Source organism: Microcaecilia unicolor, chromosome 10 (assembly GCF_901765095.1).
Source record: "Microcaecilia unicolor chromosome 10, aMicUni1.1, whole genome shotgun sequence".
Classification (NCBI taxonomy): Eukaryota; Metazoa; Chordata; class Amphibia; order Gymnophiona; family Siphonopidae; genus Microcaecilia; species Microcaecilia unicolor.
Genome location: NC_044040.1, coordinates 172,087,242 through 172,109,471, shown reverse-complemented (window position 1 = coordinate 172,109,471; position 22,230 = coordinate 172,087,242). Strand labels below are relative to the sequence as shown.

Genomic DNA, 22,230 nt, shown 5'->3' with positions numbered 1-22,230 from the left:
TCAGGAATGAATAGAACGTTAATATGTCAGCAGAAATATTGAAAGATGTATAAAGATGATGAGAAGGCAGAGCTTGCAGGCACAGCATATCATAAATAACAAGGGGGAGGAGATTTAGAAGGGAGGTAAGGAAACAGACTGGAGCTGAAACAGATGTGTTGAGGCCTGGAATATCAGTCCTCAAAGGGAGGATGTTGAATAAAAGCATAAAAATGTTGAATAAAAGCATAAAAGAATAGAAGTGGAAAGCTTCAAAGAACATGCAGAGCAAGCTGTTTCAACACTAAATCTCCTGAGACATGAGGCCCACATCAGCCAAAGGCAGGCTCCAGAAAGTCTGTGGGATAATGGGAACCAGATGCAGCATATGTTCTGCTGTAGGATTTATGGTATGGTACAGCCTGCAAGCACGTGATATCAGGAGAAGATTATAAGGAGAGTGAAACAAAGAAATAAGTAAGCATTTTGAATTTTTCTTTGTCTGTATATAGCATCCTGATTTCTTTGCTGTACATTGCTTTGTTTTAATCATTCATTCTGACTTGTATATTGCTTATCAAGAAATGCTTCCTGAATATGATTGGTATTCAGTTCATAAACTACTTTTTATATTAAATATGAAATTCGTCTAGCCTTTTCTTCAGGACGTAAAACAAACGTACTGAGCAAAAGAAAAACTACATACTCCTGTCCTGATAGTAGCAAAAGAAGCAGCAAAGATACTCATGCTAAAGGACCCCCCCCTTGGAAGGAAGGCAACAGTCGTATCTGAGCAACAAGGAGAAGAACTGTCTCTCCTAGACCAGGATCCACTTCTCCGAACCCTGGCAGGACAAAGACCAACTCCCAAACCTGCCGGTCTGCCTTGAGTCCAAGATGATCGGAGGAAGCGACTCTAACAAGTACTAGGAGTACACAACCCCAAACAGTGCGCCACACTTCATAGAAGAAAGCAAGCAGGGCCCAGGAACCACCCATACCCACGCCTAGTGAGAGAATCAAACTCCACAGAATAAGAAGAGACTCCAGAGTCGAGAGAACCAACTAACTGGAGCGCTAGTCTCTCCAGGAGACCATGAAGAAAGGACAGCAGCATACCAAGGTACAACCGTAGAAAGAGTACTCCTAAACCAGCTCGCTCAGGGATGAAAGGACAGAGCCACGAGAACAAAAGGAGACAAAAAGAAAGAGAGTCAAGAGCCATACTGTAGAGAAAAGACCCCCAAGGTGCCAAGAAGCCACAAAAGGAGCAGAGACGAATTCAAACTCCAGCAATGGAGAAGCTTCTCGCCAGCCACCAAGAGGCTATGGGAAGAAAAGGTGCCACAGGAATGGTAGCTAACAGGAGACAAGGCAGCCTTGTCTAGCAATCTAAACTGTGGTATGCTACAGCTGCCGAGAAGTTACTGTATCCAATCCGCAGAAAAGACCTGAGGTTGACCGACAAGGTGAAACAGTGCCCAACAGGCAAAGGTGAAAATACGCTCCACAGTCAGAGACTGAACTGTGCTCAAGGGACAGAAATGAAGCTGCGCTCATCAGGCAGAGTAGGATCCGTGCTCAACAAGAACAAACGGATTTGTACTCAATCACACAAACTGAGCCACGCATCACGGGCACAGAAAGGTTGCAAACCTCTGGCAAAGATAGAAATGCACTGATAAAGCAGAGAAGAAGCTGAAAGTAACAGACAGAGGATGAGCAGTGCCCCACTGAAAGAGCTGGATGTTAGAGGTACCTGCAGAACTGAAGCTGCGGTAGCGATGGAACTGTGTATAAAACGCAGACAAGGAGCTGCTTTCCACATGCAAACAAGGATCTGCGCTCTGGACGCCAGCAAGGAGCTGCGCTCCTGACAATGGTAAGGAGCTGTGCGCCAGACACCGGAAATGAACTTCGCTCCAGACACCGGCAAGGAGCAGCGCTCCACACGCCGACAAGAAACTATGCTTCCTACGCAGACATGAAGCTGTGCAGCACCTGCAGTCACAGAGCTGTGCTCCACATATCGCCCTGGAACTGCGCCCAGACTGCAGAGAAAAGCTGTGCTAAACACACAGAGATGGAGCCACACTCAACAGGTGGTGGAGCTGCATTCTATACGCAGAGAGAGAGAGAGAGAGAGAGAGAGCTGCATGCCACACACAGACAAGGAGCTGCATTCCACAGGCAGACACAGAGCCGTGTTCTACACGCAGGCACAGAACTGCACCCCACACTGAGACCTGCAGAGAAAGAACTACACTCAACATGCGACAATGGAGCTGTGTTCAACATGCAGAGATGAAAGGTTGCAGAATATGCAGCGAAGGAACTTCACTCAACATGCCATGATACAGCTGTCCTCAACATACAGCGATGGAGCTAAAGCCAACCTGGAAGTGTGGAACCTTGCCCAACATGCAGTGATGGAGACGTGCCCAACATGGGATGGCGGAACTGCATGGATTGGAGGAAACGTACTAAGATAGTTTACAGGCTTCTTAACAACAAGAACTTATCAAGTGACTTCCAAATCAAAAACATGAACAACATGGAAACCTGAATGTGGAGTACCACAAGGATCACTGCTCTCACCAACCCTTTTCAACCTAATTATGACACCATTAGCCAAATCACTATCTGACCAAGGACTTAACCCGTACATATATGCAGACGATGTCACGATATACATCCCGTTCAAACAAGACTTAACCGCAATCACAAATAAAATCACACACAGCCTCCAGACAATTAACTCATGGGCAGACGCATTCCAACTGAAGCTGAACGCAGAAAAAACACAATGTCTCATCCTATCCTCACAATACAACACAAACAAACCCAACACCATAAACATCCCAGACTACAGCCTACCAGTCTCAGACAGCCTGAAGATTTTGGGAGTCACAATAGACTGAAACCTCACACTCGAAGACCATGCGAAAAACACAGCAAAGAAAATGTTTTACTCAATGTGGAAACTTAAAAGAATCAAACCTTTCTTCCCAAGGGAAGTATTCCGCAGCCTAGTACAATCAATGGTGTTAAGTCATCTAGACTACTGTAATGCCATCTATGCCGGATGCAAAGAGCAAATCATTAAGAAGCTTCAAACAGCTCAAAACACAGCAGCCAGACTCATATTTGGGAAAACGAAAAACGAACCCCTAAGAGAATAAGTGCACTGGCTCCCATTAAAATAACGAATTGCGTTCAAGGTTTGCACCATGGTCCACAAAATCATTTACGGAGAAGCCCCGAACTATATGTCAGACCTCATAGACTTGCCTAGGAGAAACACAAAGAGATCATCACGCACATACCTCAATCTCCACTATCCTAGATGCAAAGGGCTGAAATATAAATCCACATACATCAGCACGCAGCTGTGGAATGCACTACCGAAGGCCATAAAAACAACGCAAGACCTAATCATCTTCCGAAGACTAATGAAAACAGAGCTTTTCAAGAAGGCATACCATAAACATCCATCTTAAATACTAAATAATAACACTACACACGAACCATACAAAAACGAACTCTTATCACATGACAGACACCACCACCCTAAACCTTATGCAAAACAAGATCTCTCTACAGTCGATGACCTAATGTAGATTATAATGCAATGTATCACCCTGAAACCTTCAGGCAATACCATATTTACTCTTCTCTACCATGTATGTACACACATGGTATATATATACCATGATCTTTTCCATATAAGTTATGTTCCATGTATGTTATCATGTACGTAGGCACCATACGCAATAACCTTTGCAATTCTACTATCTGAAATGGCATCCGCCATTACGGCAAATGTAAGCCACATTGAGCCTGCAAATTGGTGGGAAAATGTGGAATACAAATGCTACAAATAATAATAATAATGGAACAATGAAGCTGCGCTCAATGTGCAGCGATGGAGCTGCGCTCAACATAGAACGATGGAGCTGTGTTCAACATAGAGTGATGGAGCTGTGCTCAACATACAGCAATAGAGTTGTGCTCAAATGCAGTGATGGAACTGTGCTCAACATGCAGCAATGGAGCTGTGCTCAACAAGCAAAATGCATAGATAGAGCCCCGGGGAACAGCCAGAGAAGAAGGTGATGCCAGGAGGCCAACAAGAAAGGAGCACAACGTGGAAATGCAGACCTGGCACTGCACTCCTCTAGCCCAGAGGGACTAAAACTAAAAGAAGAGAAGACCCCATGCCCCAAGAGACACTCTCGGCCCCCAAATGGTCTCTGAGCCACAATGACCTCCCTCCTAGGCAAGCGAGATGGAGCAGCAGTCAACGTAGAGAAAGAACGCCCGCCAAGAGGGAGGTAACACCACAGATCTGGAATCCTCAGACCATAGGGAGCAAAATGCAGCCATAAGGCAGTGAGAAAGAAACAACTCTCGCCAGGCCAGGAACAAAGAGGAAGCTGGCCACAAACACCAAACTGAGGAAAAACCAGCTAAGGGAGAGTCAAACTCCAGACCAAGAACAAAGCCATTTCCCTGCAGAAAAGTAGAGAAAAGCGCAGAGCTAAGAGGCGATCCAGCAATCCAGAGAAGCTGCACGATCCGTCCATCATCCACTAGGAAACAGAGAAAATACTGGACATTCCAGGCTGCACGATACTCTTAAGGGGCAGTTTACTTGGAACTATTTTCTCTGTCTCCTTCCACTGGTAGATGGACTCAACCCATTAGTCTGGAATGGTCTGGTAGATGACAAGGAAATGTGGATTACCCTCGTCCAAAAAAGACTGGTATATTGAGTGGGTGCCAATTGAAGGTATGTATCAACTAAAGCACTTGTTGACAGTAGGGTGGTGGTACCTGGAACTGCTTGTGTACTTTCCCCTCTAAGATTACCTTTGCTACCCTATACACTAGGTTCTTTTTAAATTATGAAAAAGAGCAGAGACGGTTCAGATCTACCATTTGAATTTATTCTCAGATGAACATAAGGAACTCAGACTTCATCTGGACCCTCCTAAAGTTCCTTGGGTTACCCTCTCCAACTAATTCAAATACGATAGCAACAGCTCCCAAGCATCAACGGCGTTAACGTTGTAACATGTAGGTTTGTAGCCAAGGTAATAGAGGGTTAAGTGACTTGGCCAAAACCACAGGAAGCATCAATGGGTTTTGAATCCTGGCTTCTCCGATTCTCAGCCACATGATATAACCACTAGGTTATTCCTCCATTCAACTTACACATAAAAGTGCCACCACCTACACATACAAAGCCCTGCATGATGCCTGCTAATATACCAAAATACTACTACTAGTATTAATCATTTCTATAGCGCTACTAGATGTATACAGTGCTGTACAGATTATATACAGGTACTTTTCTCTGTCCCTAGAGGACTCACAATCTAAGTTTTTGTACCTGGGGCAATGGAAGGTTAAGCGCAGCTGTCTCAAAGGACAGTGGTACCCTGAGCCAAACTGCTTTGGTGGCACCCCCCCCCCCCCAACTGTATTGCTTCCAGTGCCCCTTCCCTCCTCCCTTCCTGTGTGTTCAGCATCTCTCTCTCCCTTGAGCTGACATCTCTCCCCCCACCTCAGTCCAGTCTCTCTTTCCCCCTCCCCACCGAGTCTGGCACTGTTCCCTCACCTCTCTCATACCCCCTCAGTCCTTTAAAGTTTACATTGGTCGCCAGCAGCAGCAGCAACAGTCTGACAGGCTGCCTTCAGCCAGTACCTGGGTCGTCCCTCTGCCGTGTCCCATCTACAGGAAATTGCATCAGAGGAGGCAAAACATGGGAGAGGGAAGACTCAGGGGTTGGTCAAAGGCAACTTGCTGTTGCTGCTGCTGCTGCCAGTGACCAATATGCGGGAGAGTAAGAGAAGTGAGGGTGTAGTGCCAGCCCTGCAAGGAAGGGAACGAAAGAAGGGGAAAGACTGGACTGGTGGGGGAGAGGGAGGGAGGGGGAAGAAAAGGCTTAACCTGTACACCAGATGAGGTCAGAGGCTGGGTATTTTGGCCCCCTTAATCGCCAGGGCCCTGGGCCAGAACCTTACCTCGTTCAATGGTTAAGCCAGCCCTGGGGTTAAGTGACTTGCCCAAGGTCACAAGGAGTATTCTCATTTATGGGTCTACAATTATGGAACACATTACCAAAAGAAATAAAGGAGGGGAAGGTATTTTGGATTTAGCTTATACCTTTTTCAGTTGTAGTTCAAGGTAAGTTACAGGAGGATTATTTCAAGCAGTAAATGCATAATTGAAAATAATAGAAATGACTGGTGAGGATGATGATATAATGTACCTTTTTTTAATATTTATTTTATGTTTTAGGTTGTTAGTTGCTCTGGATTCCCTGGAGGAAGTGACAACTAATAATTAATCAATTAATTAAACAAACCTGCCACATATACGCCAGTCCTGCCTTTATTTTAATTATCTGTTAATAAATCCTTGTTTGCAATGTTACCTCTGAGTGTGGCTGCAACCTGGCAATAGGTGAAAGGAAAAAGCCATGAACCAGAGAAGGATGGAGGGTTAATCAAATAGGGGCCTGGTGCAGAGGCCATGAACGGGCCCTTCACTATATGGCATTGCTTGGAAGTGGCTTGCTGTAAGAAATAATTGGGGAATACTACACTGCAAGCTTTCCCTTTTACTTTGTGTTGAGTTTGGGCAAGAGGTGGCTGGTTCAACCAGCACTGATGCAGAGAGAAGAAAAGATGGAGTTGGGGCTTATCCCTCATGTCCTCTCCCTCTAGCCCCTTAAGCACCCTCCTGTTGGTGCTGCAGACTTTGTAGATTGCAGTGGCATACCTAGGGTAGTTGACACCCGGAGCCGGTCATTTTTTAACATCCCCCTCCAAAATTCAGTACTAGGCATACTGAGAATACAAAACACTCAGGACCTATAGAGCAATTCTACCATACCATAAGCAGTAATTTCTACGAGTCACACAAGGAAAAAGAAAGCATCTTAAACACTACAGTGAGCACTAGAACATCAATTCACCTATTGTAAAACGAAACCAGACAGATAGTACAGATCGTCAATCCTGCACAGTCAATGCCAACTAAAAGTCATGTCTTTTTCACAAACACAGATACACCCTAATCCACTATAGAACAAGTAATCATAAACTTTCTATTTAGTTAAAAAATTAAACTGAACCCCCAAGATGCCAGACTCTGCATACAATGCAACATCACAGAAACAGAAAATGACCCCTAGTACTGTGCAAAATATAAAGACAGCAGATGTAAATTTGAAAAAAACTAAAATACCAATCACCACTTTACAAATTAACAAATAGAAATAAAACAAATATAGAAAATAAAATACCATTTTATTGGACTAATACATTTAGCTGTCAGAGGCCAAAACCTTCTTCCTCAGGTCAATACAGTATAGTGTGTTACAGTGTCCTAACCTGACCTGAGGAAGGGGGTTTTGTTCTCCGAAAGTTAGTCAAAATTTATTAAAATTAGTCCAATAAAAAGATTACCTTATTTACATGTTCTATTATAAACATTTATTAACACAGCTACAATACTACTTTATCCTAAAGCAAAAAAAAAAAAAAGAAATAAAAATATATATTTTATATACAGTTTGTTGTCTCTGGTTTCTGCTTTCCTCATCTTCTTTTCACTGTCTTCCTTCCATCCAGCATCTGTCTTCGTTCTTTCTCTGCCATCCAGTGTCTGCCCTCTCTGCTGTCCCCGCCATCCAATGTCTGCCCTCTCTCCCTGCCCTTTCCATTCACTGTCTGCCCTCTCTCTCTCCCCCTTCCACTCACTGTCTGCCCTCCCTCTCCCCCCCCATCCATCCAGGGTCTGCCCTCCCTCACCCCCCTTCCATCCATCCAGGGTCTGCCCTCCCCTCTCCCCCCCATCCATCCATCCATCGTCTGTCCCCTCTCTCTCTCTGCCCCTTTTTTCAGCCCCCAGTTCCAGCCCTCTTATCCCACCTGCCCCTAGTTCTAGCCCCAGCCCACATCTCCCACTTGCCCTCCCTTTTCAGCCCCACTATCCCACCAGTCCGCAGTTTCATCCCCAGCCCTTTTCTCTCACCAGTCCTGAGCTTCAGCCCCAGCCACTTCTCCCTGTCCCCTTTTCAGCCCCCAGTCCCCCCAGTTTCTGCCCCTGCCCCTTTTCAGCCCCCAGTTCCAGTACTAGCCCCTTTATCCCACCTACCCTCCTTTTCAGCCCCCCAGTTCCAGCCCCCTTCATCCACATGCCTTGCATTAGGGACCCCTTTTCAGCCCCAGACCCATTTTCCCACCAGCCCCAGGCATGGCTCCCATTTTCTCGCATGGCCCCTTCCCCTCCCCCCTTCTCCCCACCCGTCCCCTTCTCTCCTCTTCTCCCATCTGAGATCCCCCTTCCCACCCCAGTCCCCTTCTCCCCTCTTCTCCCATCTGAGACCCCCTCCCCACCCCAGTCCCCTTCTCCCATCTGAGACTCCAATCCCCACGTCCCCCTTCTCCCATCTGAGACCCCCCACCCCCTCTCTCCCCACCCCAGTCCCCTTCTCCCCTCTTCTCCCATCTGAGACCCCCTCCTCACGTCCCCTTCTCCCATCTGAGACCCCCTACCCCCCTTCTCCCCACCCCAGTCCCCTTCTCCCCTCTTCTCCCATCTGAGACCCCCCTCCCCACCCCAGTCCCCTTCTCCAATCTGAGGCCCCCCTCCCCAGTCTCCTTCTGCCATTTGAAAACCGCCTCCCTAGTCCTCATCTCCCATCTAAACCCCCCCCAACTCGACCCACCTACCACCTTCGTGGAGAGACGACAGCCCTCGTCTCCTGCCTCCATCCTGCTGTGCCTTAAAGAAAAATCTGAAAAGCGGCATGGCAGGCATGCTTCACGTCTGCCCTGCCTGCTTGTAAAAGAAAGCGGCAAATCTCCTCGTCAACGTCGTGACTTTGCGTCGGGTCTTCCCTCACTGGGTCCCGCCCCGACGTCGACGAGGAGATTTGCCACTTTCTTTTACAAGCAGGCAGGGCAGACGTGAAGCATGCCTGCCATGCCGCTTTTCAGATTTTTCTTTAAGGCACAGCAGGATGGAGGCAGGAGACGAGGGCTGCCTGCAGTCTGCAGCGCCAACGGAGCACGCCCCCACCCACTGACACCTGGGGCAGACCGCCCCCACCGCCACCCCCTTGGTACGCCACAGGTAGATTGTCAGTTTATTAAAGTTTCTTTTGTAAGATATGGAGGAGTGGCCTAGTGGAGAGCACCAGTCTTGCAATCCAGAGGTGGCCGGTTCAAATCACGCTGCTGCTGCTGCTGCTCCTTGTGATCTTGGGCAAGTCACTTAACCCTCCATTGTCTCAGGTACAAACTTAGATTGTGAACCCTCCTGGGACAGAGAAATATCCAGTGTACCTGAATGTAACTCACCTTGAGCTACTACTGAAAAAGGTGTGAACAAATTCTAAATAACAAAATCAGGCTTATTTTCAAAAGAGAAGGGTGCCCATCTTCCAACACAAATCGGGAGATGGGTGTCCTTCTCTCATATTTAGGTTATGTTTAAAACAATAGCAACTCATAATTTCTAAACCAAATTTCATTAAAATCACAGCAGTAATCTGAAGCTAATTGTGAAATGTTGCACTGACAGGAAAGGCAACATTAAAAAAACAAAACAAAAAAGTTGCAGGTCTGCATTGGCCCTGTTCTTGGAGGCCCTCATCCTCGATTTGACCTGACCGGACTGCTGATTCCCCTGAACATGGCAGCTGATCCCCTCTGACAATCACTAGTATTATTCTAACAAATTGAGTGGGATAGTTACTAATATGCACAATATTTATCTGTTAACGAATGTAAAATGGCAAAATCTTGTGTTATTACGGTAAAGTATCATGCATTCTGATAAAATGTGTGCTACACAGTAATGAGATGCTAGTCACCTCATTATTATGCAACTCAAATAATGCAACTTTCATTAAATTTTGTACATTGTTTTAGTCATGCAAAACAGCTTTGAGATGGCATTATTTTTCCTCCCTGGGAACACAGAGTTGCTAACACATGATCCAATGCTTCCAAGAAGATCATAAAGAGCTGGAGCTAAACAAAAGTGATGCATAGACCCCTCCCCACACCCTAGAAAACATCTCCAAACCAGTCACAACTCCAGAAAACAACCCCATACCCTCCTGAAGACCCCTTCCCATGAGGCCTACTGATGGGTTTCCTAGTGTCAAACTGCTGAGATAGGCGTGATCCCCAGGAGCTCTTTTCCCATCAGGATCTGAGTAGTTCAAAATGGTGCTGGATGACTCTCAGCAGTAGTCTGTAGTAGTACCACTAGGGGAGGAAGGTCTTCAGGAGTGTAGTGGGTCTAGGAAGGTGGGAAGGATTCAGTGATGTCTTTCAGACAGGTGCCATTTCTGATTAGCTCTGACTCTTTAAGAAGGTGTCCTTTTACTAAGGTGCGCTGAAAAATGGCCTGCGGTAGTGAAGGCCCGAGTTTTGGGTGCGTGCAGAATCATTTTTCAGCGCACCTGTAAAAAAGGCCTTTTTTAAATTTTGACGAAAATGGATGTGCGGCAAAATGAAAACTACTACTTGTTCATTTTGAATCTGAGACCTTACTGCCAGGCATTGACCTAGCGGTAAAGTCTCACGTAGTGACCGGGCGGTAATGACCTACATGCGCCAAATGCCACTTGGCGTGCATCCGATACGCGTGGCAGAAAATAAAAATTATTTTTTGGCTGCACGTATTGGACGCGTGCCAAAAATTAAATTACTACAAGAGCCACGCAGTACCTCCATTTTGGTGCACATTGGGCGTGCGTAGACGCTTACCCTGCTTAGTAAAAGGGCCCCCCAACGTTCCCAGGAAGAATAATACGACTTGTGAGATTGATCACGTTACATTATTCATTTACTGGGTGGGAATACTAAACTGTGGCACTGAATTTACCACAGATTAGTGATTCCCACAATAAACTAAGCTGTGATAAAATATAGTTTATAAAATTACCCCGATACTGCACACATATAAAACAGGCATGGAGAAAGTTTGTGCCTACCTTTACATGATCTGAACCAGGCCTCTTCGGAGAAGGAGTTTGGGAAGAGCACAGGTAGAGACACGACGTACATGAATATTTTATACCAAAATCTGAGCAAGTGTGTATTTGTGGAGGAGTAGCCTACTTGTTAGAGTGGTGGATGGAGAATCAGGCAAACCTGGTTCAAATTCCACCATGGCTTCTTGTGATCTTGCACAAGTCTCTTAGGGGTCCTTTTGCTAAGCTGCAGCTAAAAAAAAAAAAAAAAAAGCCTTAGCACACCCTCAGGCGGGTCTTTCCTGCAAACAAAGGCCATAAAAAATGGCCTTTTTTCCTATCTTTTAGCATTAAGGGCCAAGTGATAATTTTGTTATTAGTAGCCTAGTGGTTAGTGCAGTGGACTTTGATCCTGGGGAACTGAGTTCGATTCCCACTGCAGCTCCTTGTGACTCTGGGCAAGTCACTTAACCCTCCATTGCCCCAGATACAAAATAAGTACCTGAATATATGTAAACCGCTTTGAATGTAGTTGCCAAAACCTCAGAAAGGCGGTATATCAAGTCCTATTTCCCTTTCCCTTCCCTTTTAAAAATTACTGCATAAGTACTTACTGCCTGTGTTATCAGTGCACTAACCAGTTGGCGCTCAGCGATACAGATGTGCTATCTGGTTAGTACAAGGACACTCGTCACCCCTGAAACGCAGCCTAAAAAAAATTGAAGTATTTAGGTGCACATTAGTTCCTAATGCAGCTTAGTAAAGGACTTCTCAGTTGATTCAGATACAGAATGAGGGACCCTTTTACTAAGCTGCGTGTGCTAAAATGCATGCCCAACACATCATAAAATGGTATACCATGGGATGCCAAACATGTGTGTGCTAAAAAATATTTTTACTTTTTTTTTTGAGGGGTGTGTGTCTGCACTAATCAGTTAGGGTGTCTTTTACAAAGGCGTGCTAGTGTTTTTAGTACGTGCTAATTGCTAGAGTCACTCATATATTCCTATGGGTGTCTCTAGTGTTTAGCACATGCTTAATTTTAGCATGCACTAAAAAAGCTACCGCGCCTTTGTAAAAGGACCCATTAGTGCAGTTACATTACGGTGTACTAACTGATTAGCTTGGGAATAGCGTGGGAATCCTTACTACTACTACTAATCATTTCTATAGCGCTACTAGATATATGCAGTGCTGTACTCTTGAACATGAAGATACAGTCCCTGCTCAACAGAGCTTACAATCTAATGAAGATAGACAAACAGAACAAATAAGGGATAAGGGAATTACTAAGATGGAAATCATAAAACAGACATGGGTATTGAACAAGTGAATAGGGGTTAGGATTTAAAAGCAGCATCAAAAAAGTGGACTTTTAGCCTAGATTTGAAGACGGCCAGAGATGGAGCTTGATGTACTGGCTCAGGAAGTCTATTCCAGGCATATGATACAACAAGATAAAGGAACAGAGTCTGGAGCTGGCAGTGGAAGAGAAGGGTACAGATAAGAGAGATTTACTTAATGAATGGAGTTCCTGGGGAGGAGTGTAGGGAGAGATAAGAGTGGAGAGGTACTGAGGAGCTCCAGAGTGAATGCAGTTATAAGTCAAGTAAAGGAGTTTGAATTGTATGTGGAAACAGATATGGAGCCAATGAAGTGACTTGAGGAGAGGGCCAATACAAGCATAGCGACACTGGCGGAATATAAGCCGTGCAGCAGAACTATGAACAGAATGAAGGGGAGAGAGATGGTTTAGTAGGAGATCTGTGAGAAGCAAGTTGCAATAGTCTGCGAGAGGTGATAAGAGTGTGGATAAGGATTTTGGTAGTGTGCTCAGAAAGGAGAGGATGAATTTTGATGATATTATAGAGAAAGAAATTACAGGTTTTAGCAGTCTGTTGGATATGTGCAGAGAAACAGAGAGAGAGGAGTCAAAGATTACCCCAAGGTTATGAGCTGATAAGACAGGGAGGATGAGAGTGTTATCCACAGAGATAGAGAATGGAGGAAGAGGAGAGATTGGTTTAGAGGAAAAGATAAGAAGCTCAGTCTTGATCAGTTTCAGATGGCAGTAAGACATCCAGGCAGCAATATCAGACAGGCAGGCAGGCTCATACTTTGGCCTGGATTCCTGCTGAAATTTCTGGTTTGGAGAGGTAGATCTGGAAGTCATCTGCATAAAGGTGATACTGAAACCTATGGGATGAGATCATAGCACCAAGGGAAGAAATATAGATGGAGAAAAGAAGAGGTCCCAAGACAAAGCTCTGAGGTACAGCACCAACTGATAGTGGGATAGAAGTGGAGGAGGTTCTGCCAGAGTATACACTAAAAGTAAGATGGGAGAGATAAGAAGAAAACCAGGAAAGAACAGAGCCCTGAAATTCAAGTAAGGACAGCATATCAAGGAGTAGGCAGTGATCAACAGTGTCAAAAGCAGCAGATAGATCGAGAAGGATGAGGATGGAATAGAGACCTTTGGATCTGGCCAGGAATAGGTCATTGGAAACTTTAGGAAGCACAGTATCAGCTGAATGAAGAGGGCAAAAGCCAGATTGAAGTGGATCAAGAATAGCTTGAGATAAAAGAAAGACAAGACAAAGGCGGTGAACAGCACATTGAAGTATCATGGATATGAAAGGCAGGAGGGAGATGGGGTGATAGTTGGAAGAACAGGTAGGGTCCAATGAAGGTTTCTTGAGGAGTGATGTAACTACGGCTTGTTTGAAGGCATCAAAAGTCGCAGTGGAAAGTGAAAGATTAAGGATATGACAGACAGAAGGGATGACAGTAGGAAAGATAGTGTTAAGTAGATGAGTGGGAACAGAATCAGGGGAATGGGTAGTTAGTTTTGAGGAGGAAAGAAAATGTGCAGTTTCCTCTTCAGTGATTTCAGAAAAGGAAGAAAAGGAGGCGGGGCTTGAAGGAGGGTTGAAAGAATGGACTGAGGGAAGGAGAGGAGGAGGTGACGGTTGAGAATTCAAGGTTAATCTTGTGAACCTTATAATGAAAGTACTCAGCCAGAGTCTGGGGAGAAAGTGAAGGTGGAGTTGGAGTAGAACGCACTTTGAGGAGAGAGTTCAGTGTGGCAAAGAGATGTTGAGGGTTTGAGCCAAGAGAGTTTGTCAACTGGATGTAGTAGCCCTGTTTGGCAAGTGAAAGAGCAGACTGGAAGGAGGTCAGCAAGAATTTGAAATGTATAAAGTCAGCATGGGCATGGGATTTCAGCCAAAGGCGTTCGGCAGATTGGGCACAGGAAAGTAGGTAGTGGATTATAGAGGTGGGGTTTGGTACACCTTATAGAACAGAGAATGGGAGGAGCAAAAGCATCCAGAGGAGAGAATAGTATTATAGGAAGAGACAGCCTCATTGACAGACTTGGATAACATAGTAGTCAAGAAGAGGTTTGAAACACTGGAGGACAGAGTAGGAGAGTCAATAGCTTGAAGATTTCTAAATGTATTGGTGGAGATTGGACATGACTGGACGGGAGGGTGTGTAAGTATGAAAGTTATCAAATGATAGTCAGAGAGGGGAAGAAATGAGGCACAGAAACTGGAGAGTGAGCAGTTGGAGAAGAAGATAAGATCAAGAGAGTGGCCATTCTGGTGAGTAGGGGTATGGAGGAGAACAGCTGAAGATAGAAGGAGGATGTTAAAGCGAGAAACTGAGAAGCATAAGAGTCAGAGGGATTATTAGCATGGATGTTAAAATCTCCAAGAATGAAGGAAAGCCAGGAGTCAAAGTCAATGAGAAAGGAAGAAAGGGACTTGGGGGGGGGGGGGGGGTGGGGGGGGGTCAATAAATGACTGCTACTTGGAGAGATAAAGGAGTAAATAGACGGATGGAGTGGACTTCAAAAAAAGAAAAGCAATGAGACTGAGGTGGAAGAAAAGGTTGTAATATACAAGAGGGTAAGAGTCAGTGGTGTGCTGGAGCCAGCTCGCTCCGGCTCGCTCCAGCTCGCAAGATCCGGTTGTTAAATTTTGGCCGGACTTGCGAGCCGGTTGTTGGAAAGGGCGAGCCAGCTCTCCCTCCTTCTGCCCTCCCGATCCAGTCCCTCACCGACCCTACCTTGGCCATCAAATTCTTCGGGCAGGCAGTGTTGCCTGCCCGCTGCCATCACTGACTTTCCTCCGCCGCCCGATCGCACTTTGAAAATGGCTGCAGAGACTTCCAGAGGCAGCCTTGCGAGACTTCTGTAAGTCTCGGCGGCCATTTTGAAGCGCGATCGGGCGGCGGAGGAAAGTCAGCGATGGCAGCGGGCAGCAACACTGCCTGCCCCGAAGAATTTGATGGCCAAGGTAGGGTCGGTGAGGGACCGGATCGGGAGGGAGGGAGGAAGCAGGAGAATTTGTGAAACAAGTCGGGAGAGGGTGGCAGGGGAGAGAAGGGAGCTGCTGGACATGGGTGGATGGAGGGCAGGGGAGAGAAGGGAGCTGCTGGGCATGGGTGGATGGAGGGCAGGGGAGAGGAGGGTCACTGCTGGGCATGGGTGGATGGAGGAGGGTCACTGCTGGGCATGGGTGGATGGAGGACAGGGGAAAGGAGGGTCACTGCTGGGCATGGGTGTATGGAGGGCAGGGGAGAGGAGGGTCACTGCTGGGCATATGTGGATGGAGGGCAGGGAAGAGGAGGGTCACTGCTGGGCCTGGGTGGATGGAGGGCAGGGGAGAGGAGGGTCACTGCTGGGCATGGGTGGATGGAGGGCAGGGGAGAGAAGGGTCGCTGGGTATGGGTGCATGCTGGGCAGGGGAGAGGAGGATCACTGCTGGCCATGGGTGGATGGAGGGCAGGGGGAGAGGAGGGGAGAGAGAATAAATGCTGGACATGGATGGAGGGGAGGGAAGAGTGAGGAAGGAGATAAGATAAGGGAAAAGGAAGAGAGGAAAAAAACTGCACATGGATGAAGAAAATAGGCAGAAGCTGAGGACCAGAAATGAAGAAGAAAGGAGGAAAGGAAAGAAATAAATGGAAAGGAAGCCCTGGAAACGGAATTAAGAGGACAGATAGCAGCAGAATCGGATACTGGGCCAGCATGATCAGACAAACAGTCACCAGACAACAAAGGTAGAAAAAATCATTTTATTTTCATTATAGTGTTTGGAATATGTTCCCTTTGAGAATCAGGTGCTCAACATTAAAGTTTATATTTATTTACTTATTTATGGTATTTTATCCCACTTTAAACATGAATTAGATTGGAACCTGGGATCATTTATTTTTTTTTCCTGGAGAGAGTAATGCATTGCCCCCCCCCCCCCCCCCCCCACTGGCTATAGCCAGCTCTGCAATTTTGGGGGGCGCAGAGGTGGACGGGGGAGAGAGCCTGTTGTTAAAAATTTACCAGCACACCACTGGTAAGAGTAGTAGCCCGACAACACCTCTGCAGCCAATTGGGCGAGGAGTATGGGAGAAAAGGTAACCTCCATGACACAGGGCCACAGCTGAAACAAAGTTTTCAGGGCCAAGTCTCAGTTAGGGCAAGCAGATGGAGAGTACAAGAGATAAAGAGGTCGTGGATGTAGGAAAGTTTGTTGCAGACAGAGCGGGCATTCCACAGAGCACATAAGAAAGGCAGAGAAGAAAGGGAGAGGAGAGGAACAGAAATTAGATTGGAGACATCACATTGTAACCTGCACATATAAGATGACAGCTGATGTGGAGGACCAGGATTGGGATTGATATCCCCATTGGAGAGCAAGAGAAGGAGCAAGAGAGTACGGAGAAGAGTAGGTGTAGTTCCCGAATACATGCTTAATCTGGTTGACCTACCACCTAGAAACAGTTCCAGTTTAACCCGATCCTACCTAAATTTACATTATCCTGATTGTAATGGACTTAAATATAAATCTACCTACGCCTCTGACTTCTCCTACATAGGCACACAACTATGGAATGCTTTACCCAAATCCTTAAAATCAACCCAGAACTATCTAAATTTTAGAAAATTATTGAAGACCATCCTGTTCAAAAAGGCTTACTTTCCTGACTCAACCTAACCCACCCATTCCTGGTTTTCAGCAAGATTCATCAACTTTATTAACATGTAACTTTGTATTATCTTTTGCTACCTTACTAGTTTAAATGATACCTATTTGTCTATTACCTTACTCTTACATTGTTTAATTGTACTTCTCTGTACTGTAGTCTTCCCTACGGTTCTATGTAAGCCACATTGAGCCTACAACTAGTGGGAAAATGTGGGGTATAAATGTATTAAATAAATAAATGACAGCAACAAAGGCAAGATGGACTCAGATAAAATGGAGATGGTTGAATGAAAGAAAGGAAATGTTGAAGGTTGAGAGCTGAGAAGGGAGAAGACAAAAGGGATGATGAGATGATGAAAGCAGAAGGTGGGCAATGCATTCCTGCAGTATACAGTGGTTTCAAATGGAGAAAGAGATTGGAAAGGGCAGTACCAAGAAGAGAAACTGTACTGGAGTCATTAGAAATAGCAGAGAGAAAATACAAAGTGTAAGGCAGTTAGTGGAAGCTCTAGGTACCTGGAGCAAAGGCCCTGAGAGGATCAGGGTGGACCTGGGAGTTACCCTGGAAAAGGCTGTGAGGATATGAAGATGGTCTGCAAGTCCTCCACAGCACCTGGAAGGCAGCTGGTGGAAGCACTAGGCACCTGGAGCGAAGGCTCCGAGTGGATCGGGGTAAACGTAGAAGCAGTGGCGTAGGAAGGGGGGGCGGTCCACCCCGGGTGCACACCGCTGGGGGGTGTCGGCTCTGCGCTGGTGCACTGCCCTCTCTGCCCCGGAACAGGTTACTTCCTGCAACTTTGTCTGCAACAAACTGCCCTTCATCCACGATCTCTTCATCTCTCGTTCCCTTCAACTGCTCGCCCTAACTGAAACCTGGCTCTCCCCGGACGACTCGGCCCTTCGCCATGGAGGCTATCTCTTCTCCCACACTCCCCGCCCAGTTGGCCGCGGTGGAGGCGTCGGGCTACTACTTTCGCCCTCCTGTAGTTTCCAACCCCTCCTCCTACCGCAGTCTCACTGCTTCTCATCCTTTGAAGCACACTCCATCCGGCTATTCTACCCATTGCCACTCAGAGTGGCAGTCATTTACCGCCCCCCTAATAAATCCCTCTCTTCCTTCCTCACCGATTTCGATGCCTGGCTTTCCATGTTTCTTGAACCCTCATCTCTGTCACTCATTCTCGGAGACTTTAACATACACGTTGATGACCAATCCGACCATCACGCGTCTCAATTCCTCACTCTAACATCCTCCTTCAACCTCCAGCTATGCTCCACCGCCTCGACTCACCGAGACGGCCACTGTCTTGACCTCGTCCTCTCCTCCTCCGGCTCCCCCTCCAATTTCCACACTTCAGCTTTTCCTATCTCGGATCATCACCTGATCACCTTCACACTTCTTCACACCCCACCTCAGCCCCGTCCAACTCTAACCACTACCTCCAGGAATCTCCAGGCTATTGACCCTCCCACCTTATCCTCTTGTATCTCCAATCTCCTCCCCTCCATCTTGTCCTCCGAGTCTGTCGACAAGGCTGTCTCCGCATACAATACCATTCTCTCCTTTGCTCTGGACACCCTCGCTCCATCCACCTCCCGTCCCACAAAGTGTACTAATCCCCAGCCTTGGCTGACCCCTTGCATCCGCTACCTTCGTTCCTGCACCCGATCTGCTGGAACGCCTGTGGAGGAAATCTCGCACCCATTCAGATTTCCTTCACTACAAATTCATGCTATCCTCCCTCCACTCTTCCCTATTCCTTGCCAAACAGGACTATTACACCCAACTGACCAATTCTCTCAGCTCCAACCCCCGTCATCTCTTCGCCACCCTAAACTCCCTCCTCAAAGTGCCCTCCGCTCCTACCCCCCCTCACTCTCCCCTCAATCACTGGCCGATTACTTCCGCGACAAGGTGCAAAAGATCAACCTTGAGTTCACTACCAAACCATCTCCTCCTTTTCACCCTTTAACCCTCGACCAACCAAGCCAGGCCTCTTTCTCCTCCTTTCCAGACATCACCGAGGAGGAAACCGCTCGCCTTCTTTCCTGCTCGAAAAGTACCACCTGTTCCTCTGATCCCATCCCCACCAACTTACTTAACACCATCTCTATACTGTCACCCCGTCCATCTGTCATATCCTCAACCTCTCTCTCTCCACCGCAACTGTCCCTGACACCTTCAAGCACGCCGTAGTCACACCTCTCCTCAAAAAAACCATCACTTGACCCTACCTGTCCCTCCAACTACCGCCCCATTTCCCTCCTACCCTTCCTCTCCCACATACTTGAGCGTGCCGTTCACAGCCGCTGCCTTGATTTTCTCTCCTCGCATGCCATCCTTGATCCACTTCAATCCGGATTTCGCCCTCTACACTCGACAGAAACAGCGCTCTCTAAAGTCTGTAATGACCTGTTCCTTGCCACAATCCAGAGGCCACTACTCCATCCTCATCGTCCTCGATCTATCCGCCGCTTTTGACACTGTCAATCATGATCTACTCCTTGCCACCACTGTCCTCATTCGGGTTCCAGGGCTCTGTCCTCTCCTGGTTCTCCTCCTATCTCTCCCCACCGCACCTTCAGAGTTCACTCCCATGGATCCTCCTCCACCCCCATCCCGCTATCTGTTGGTGTTCCCCAGGGATCTGTCCTTGGACCCCTTCTCTTCTCAATCTACACCTCTTCCCTGGGTTCCCTCATCTCATCTCATGGCTTCCAGTACCATCTCTATGCAGACGACACCCAGCTGTATCTCTCCACACCAGACATCACTGCGGAGACCCAGGCAAAGGTATCGGCCTGCTTAACCGACATTGCTACATGGATGTCCAACTGCCACCTGAAACTGAACATGTCCAAGACTGAGCTCATCGTCTTTCCACCAAAACCCACTTCTCCTCTTCCTCCACTTTCTATCTCAGTGGATAACACCCTCATCCTCCCCGTCTCATCTGCCCGCAACCTCGGAGTCATCTTCGACTCCTCCCTCTCCTTCTCGGCACACATCCAGCAGACAGCCAAGACCTGTCGCTTCTTCCTCTTCAACATCAGCAAAATTTGCCCTTTCCTCTTGGAACACACCACCCGAACTCTCGTCCACGCTCTCATTACCTCCCGACTTGACTACTGCAACTTACTCCTCACCGGACTCCCACTTAGCCATCTATCCCCCCTTCAATCTGTTCAGAACTCTGCTGTACGTCTTATATTCCGCCAGAACCGATATACTCATATCACCCCTCTTCTCAGGTCACTTCACTGGCTTCCAATCCGTTACCGCATTCAGTTCAAGCTCCTCCTTCTTACCTACAAATGTACTAACTACCCTCATCTCCCCTTATGTTCCCACCCGAAACCTCCGTTCACAGGACAAATCCCTCCTCTCAGTACCCTTCTCCACCACTGCCAACTCCAGGCTCCGCCCATTCTGCCTAGCCTCACCCTATGCCTGGAACAACCTTCCTGAGCCCCTACGTCAAGCCCCCTCCCTGCCCATCTTCAAGTCTCTGCTTAAAACCCACCTCTTCAATGCTGCCTTCGGCACCTAACTCTTACCTTCAGGATATCTGGACTGCCCCAAATTGACTGCCCCCATCGTATCGTCTACTCACTTGTCCTTTAGATTGTAAGCTCTTTGAGCAGGGCCTGTCCTTTATGTTAAATTGTACAGCGCTGCCTAACCCTAGCAGCGCTATAGAAATGTTAAGTAGTAGTAGTAGTAGTAGTGAACCAGTGCAGAGCCGACACACCCCAGCAACGTGCAGTTGGGGTGGATCGGCCCTCCCGCCCGTCCCTCGCCGCAGGTATGCGCTCCAGGGGGGGGGGGAGTGCGCTCCAGCGGGAGGAGGGTGCGCCGTGCTGCACCCGGGGGGGGGGTGCGCAGCAGCGACCCGCCCCGGGTGTCAGCTCCCCTCGCTACGGCTCTGCGTAGAAGTCACTCTGGAGAAGTTTAAGAGGATATGCAGATGGACTACAAGTCCTCCACAGCACCTGGAAGGCAGCTGGTGGAAGCGCTAGGCTTCTAGAGTGAAGGCCCTGAGTGGATCGGGGTGGACCTGGGAGGAACCCCGGAGAAGGCTGTGAGGATATGCAGATGGGCTACAAATCCTCCACAGCACTTTACCACCTACAAAATGGATGGTGGTAAGTGTACATGTGCTAATTTATTTTAATTGCTATGTACTAATGGCAACAAAGGCAATGCAAAAAATGGCTGTGGTAAAAATTGCCTAAATGCTGAAGAAAAACCTGTGCAAAGGTGTGATAAGACCACTTTTTACCTCAGCTTAGTAAAAGGATCCCTTAGATTGTAATCCCTCTGTAGAAAGGAAAATACCTTATATGCTTTGAGCTACAACTGAAAAAAAAGCATGAGAGTGCATTTACACACTATTGTTGAAGGCTTAGGGAAACTATTTTATCACACATTGGTGTCTATGATCTGTTATAAAATCATAAGGATTTGCCCACAATTGCATGTAAAAAATACAACCAAACAGAGCTGAAATCAACGTAATATATCTATATCTACATACACAAAAATCTTTAAAGGAAAAAGATTAGCAGAAAACCAAAGCCATTAGGGACATATGGAAAAGCAGGGTTTCTAAAATATGTTCACCAAAAATAAGTCATAAAAATACATTTAAAAGCGTTTGTCTGCAAAAAACTGTTATCAATAAATAAAATATAAATTGGGTGAAGCTGAATTCAAAGTGAAAGAATTATATGTCTATGTGGAAAAAAAAAACAGCATACTGTATAGAAGATCCTGGAAGTAAGAAAAAGATATCAATTGCCTGAGCGCTAAGTGAAGGACTTATCTTGCAACAGTTTAATGAAGAGATATCATTCTTCTATGAGATGCATATAATTCGAATACTTACTTCAGTCTTGGTTATCACAAGCTGGTAAAAGTCTTTGCTGGGTGCTGGAGCTTGGCTAGACACATCAAAAAGACATTCAGGCAGCAGGGACGCCATGATAAGACGCTTGTTACTGTTTCCACGGCAACCAGGAAGAGGCGGGTTTTAAAGGTCATTCAGCCAAGAAAGATATACGAAATAAATTCCAGCCATTTTAAATGATAACAACTCAAAGAAACCTGTCGAGGCGACAAATAAGAAACCTTTATTCTGTACTACTTGAAAAAAAAAATCCCTGAAGAAAAACGACCTGAGGGAAACAGTTGTGGTGAGTGAGAGGTTATGACCTGGCGGAACAGCATCGTTGGCAGCCACAGTAACGCAATT

At 46.7% G+C, this 22,230-nt stretch overlaps 1 protein-coding gene across 1 annotated transcript in view; it reads right to left on the bottom strand.

Annotated features, from left to right (window-relative positions):
* The window catches only part of FBXO36 (F-box protein 36), an 84,321-nt gene extending 62,296 nt beyond the window's left edge, over window positions 1-22,025 (bottom strand). Inside the window, exon 1 of the mRNA XM_030216097.1 lies at window positions 21,865-22,025. Coding sequence (XP_030071957.1) covers window positions 21,865-21,960 — 96 coding nt within the window. The 5' untranslated portion in view covers window positions 21,961-22,025. The remainder of the gene's footprint in view (window positions 1-21,864) is intronic.
* Window positions 22,026-22,230: the final 205 nt, after the last annotated feature.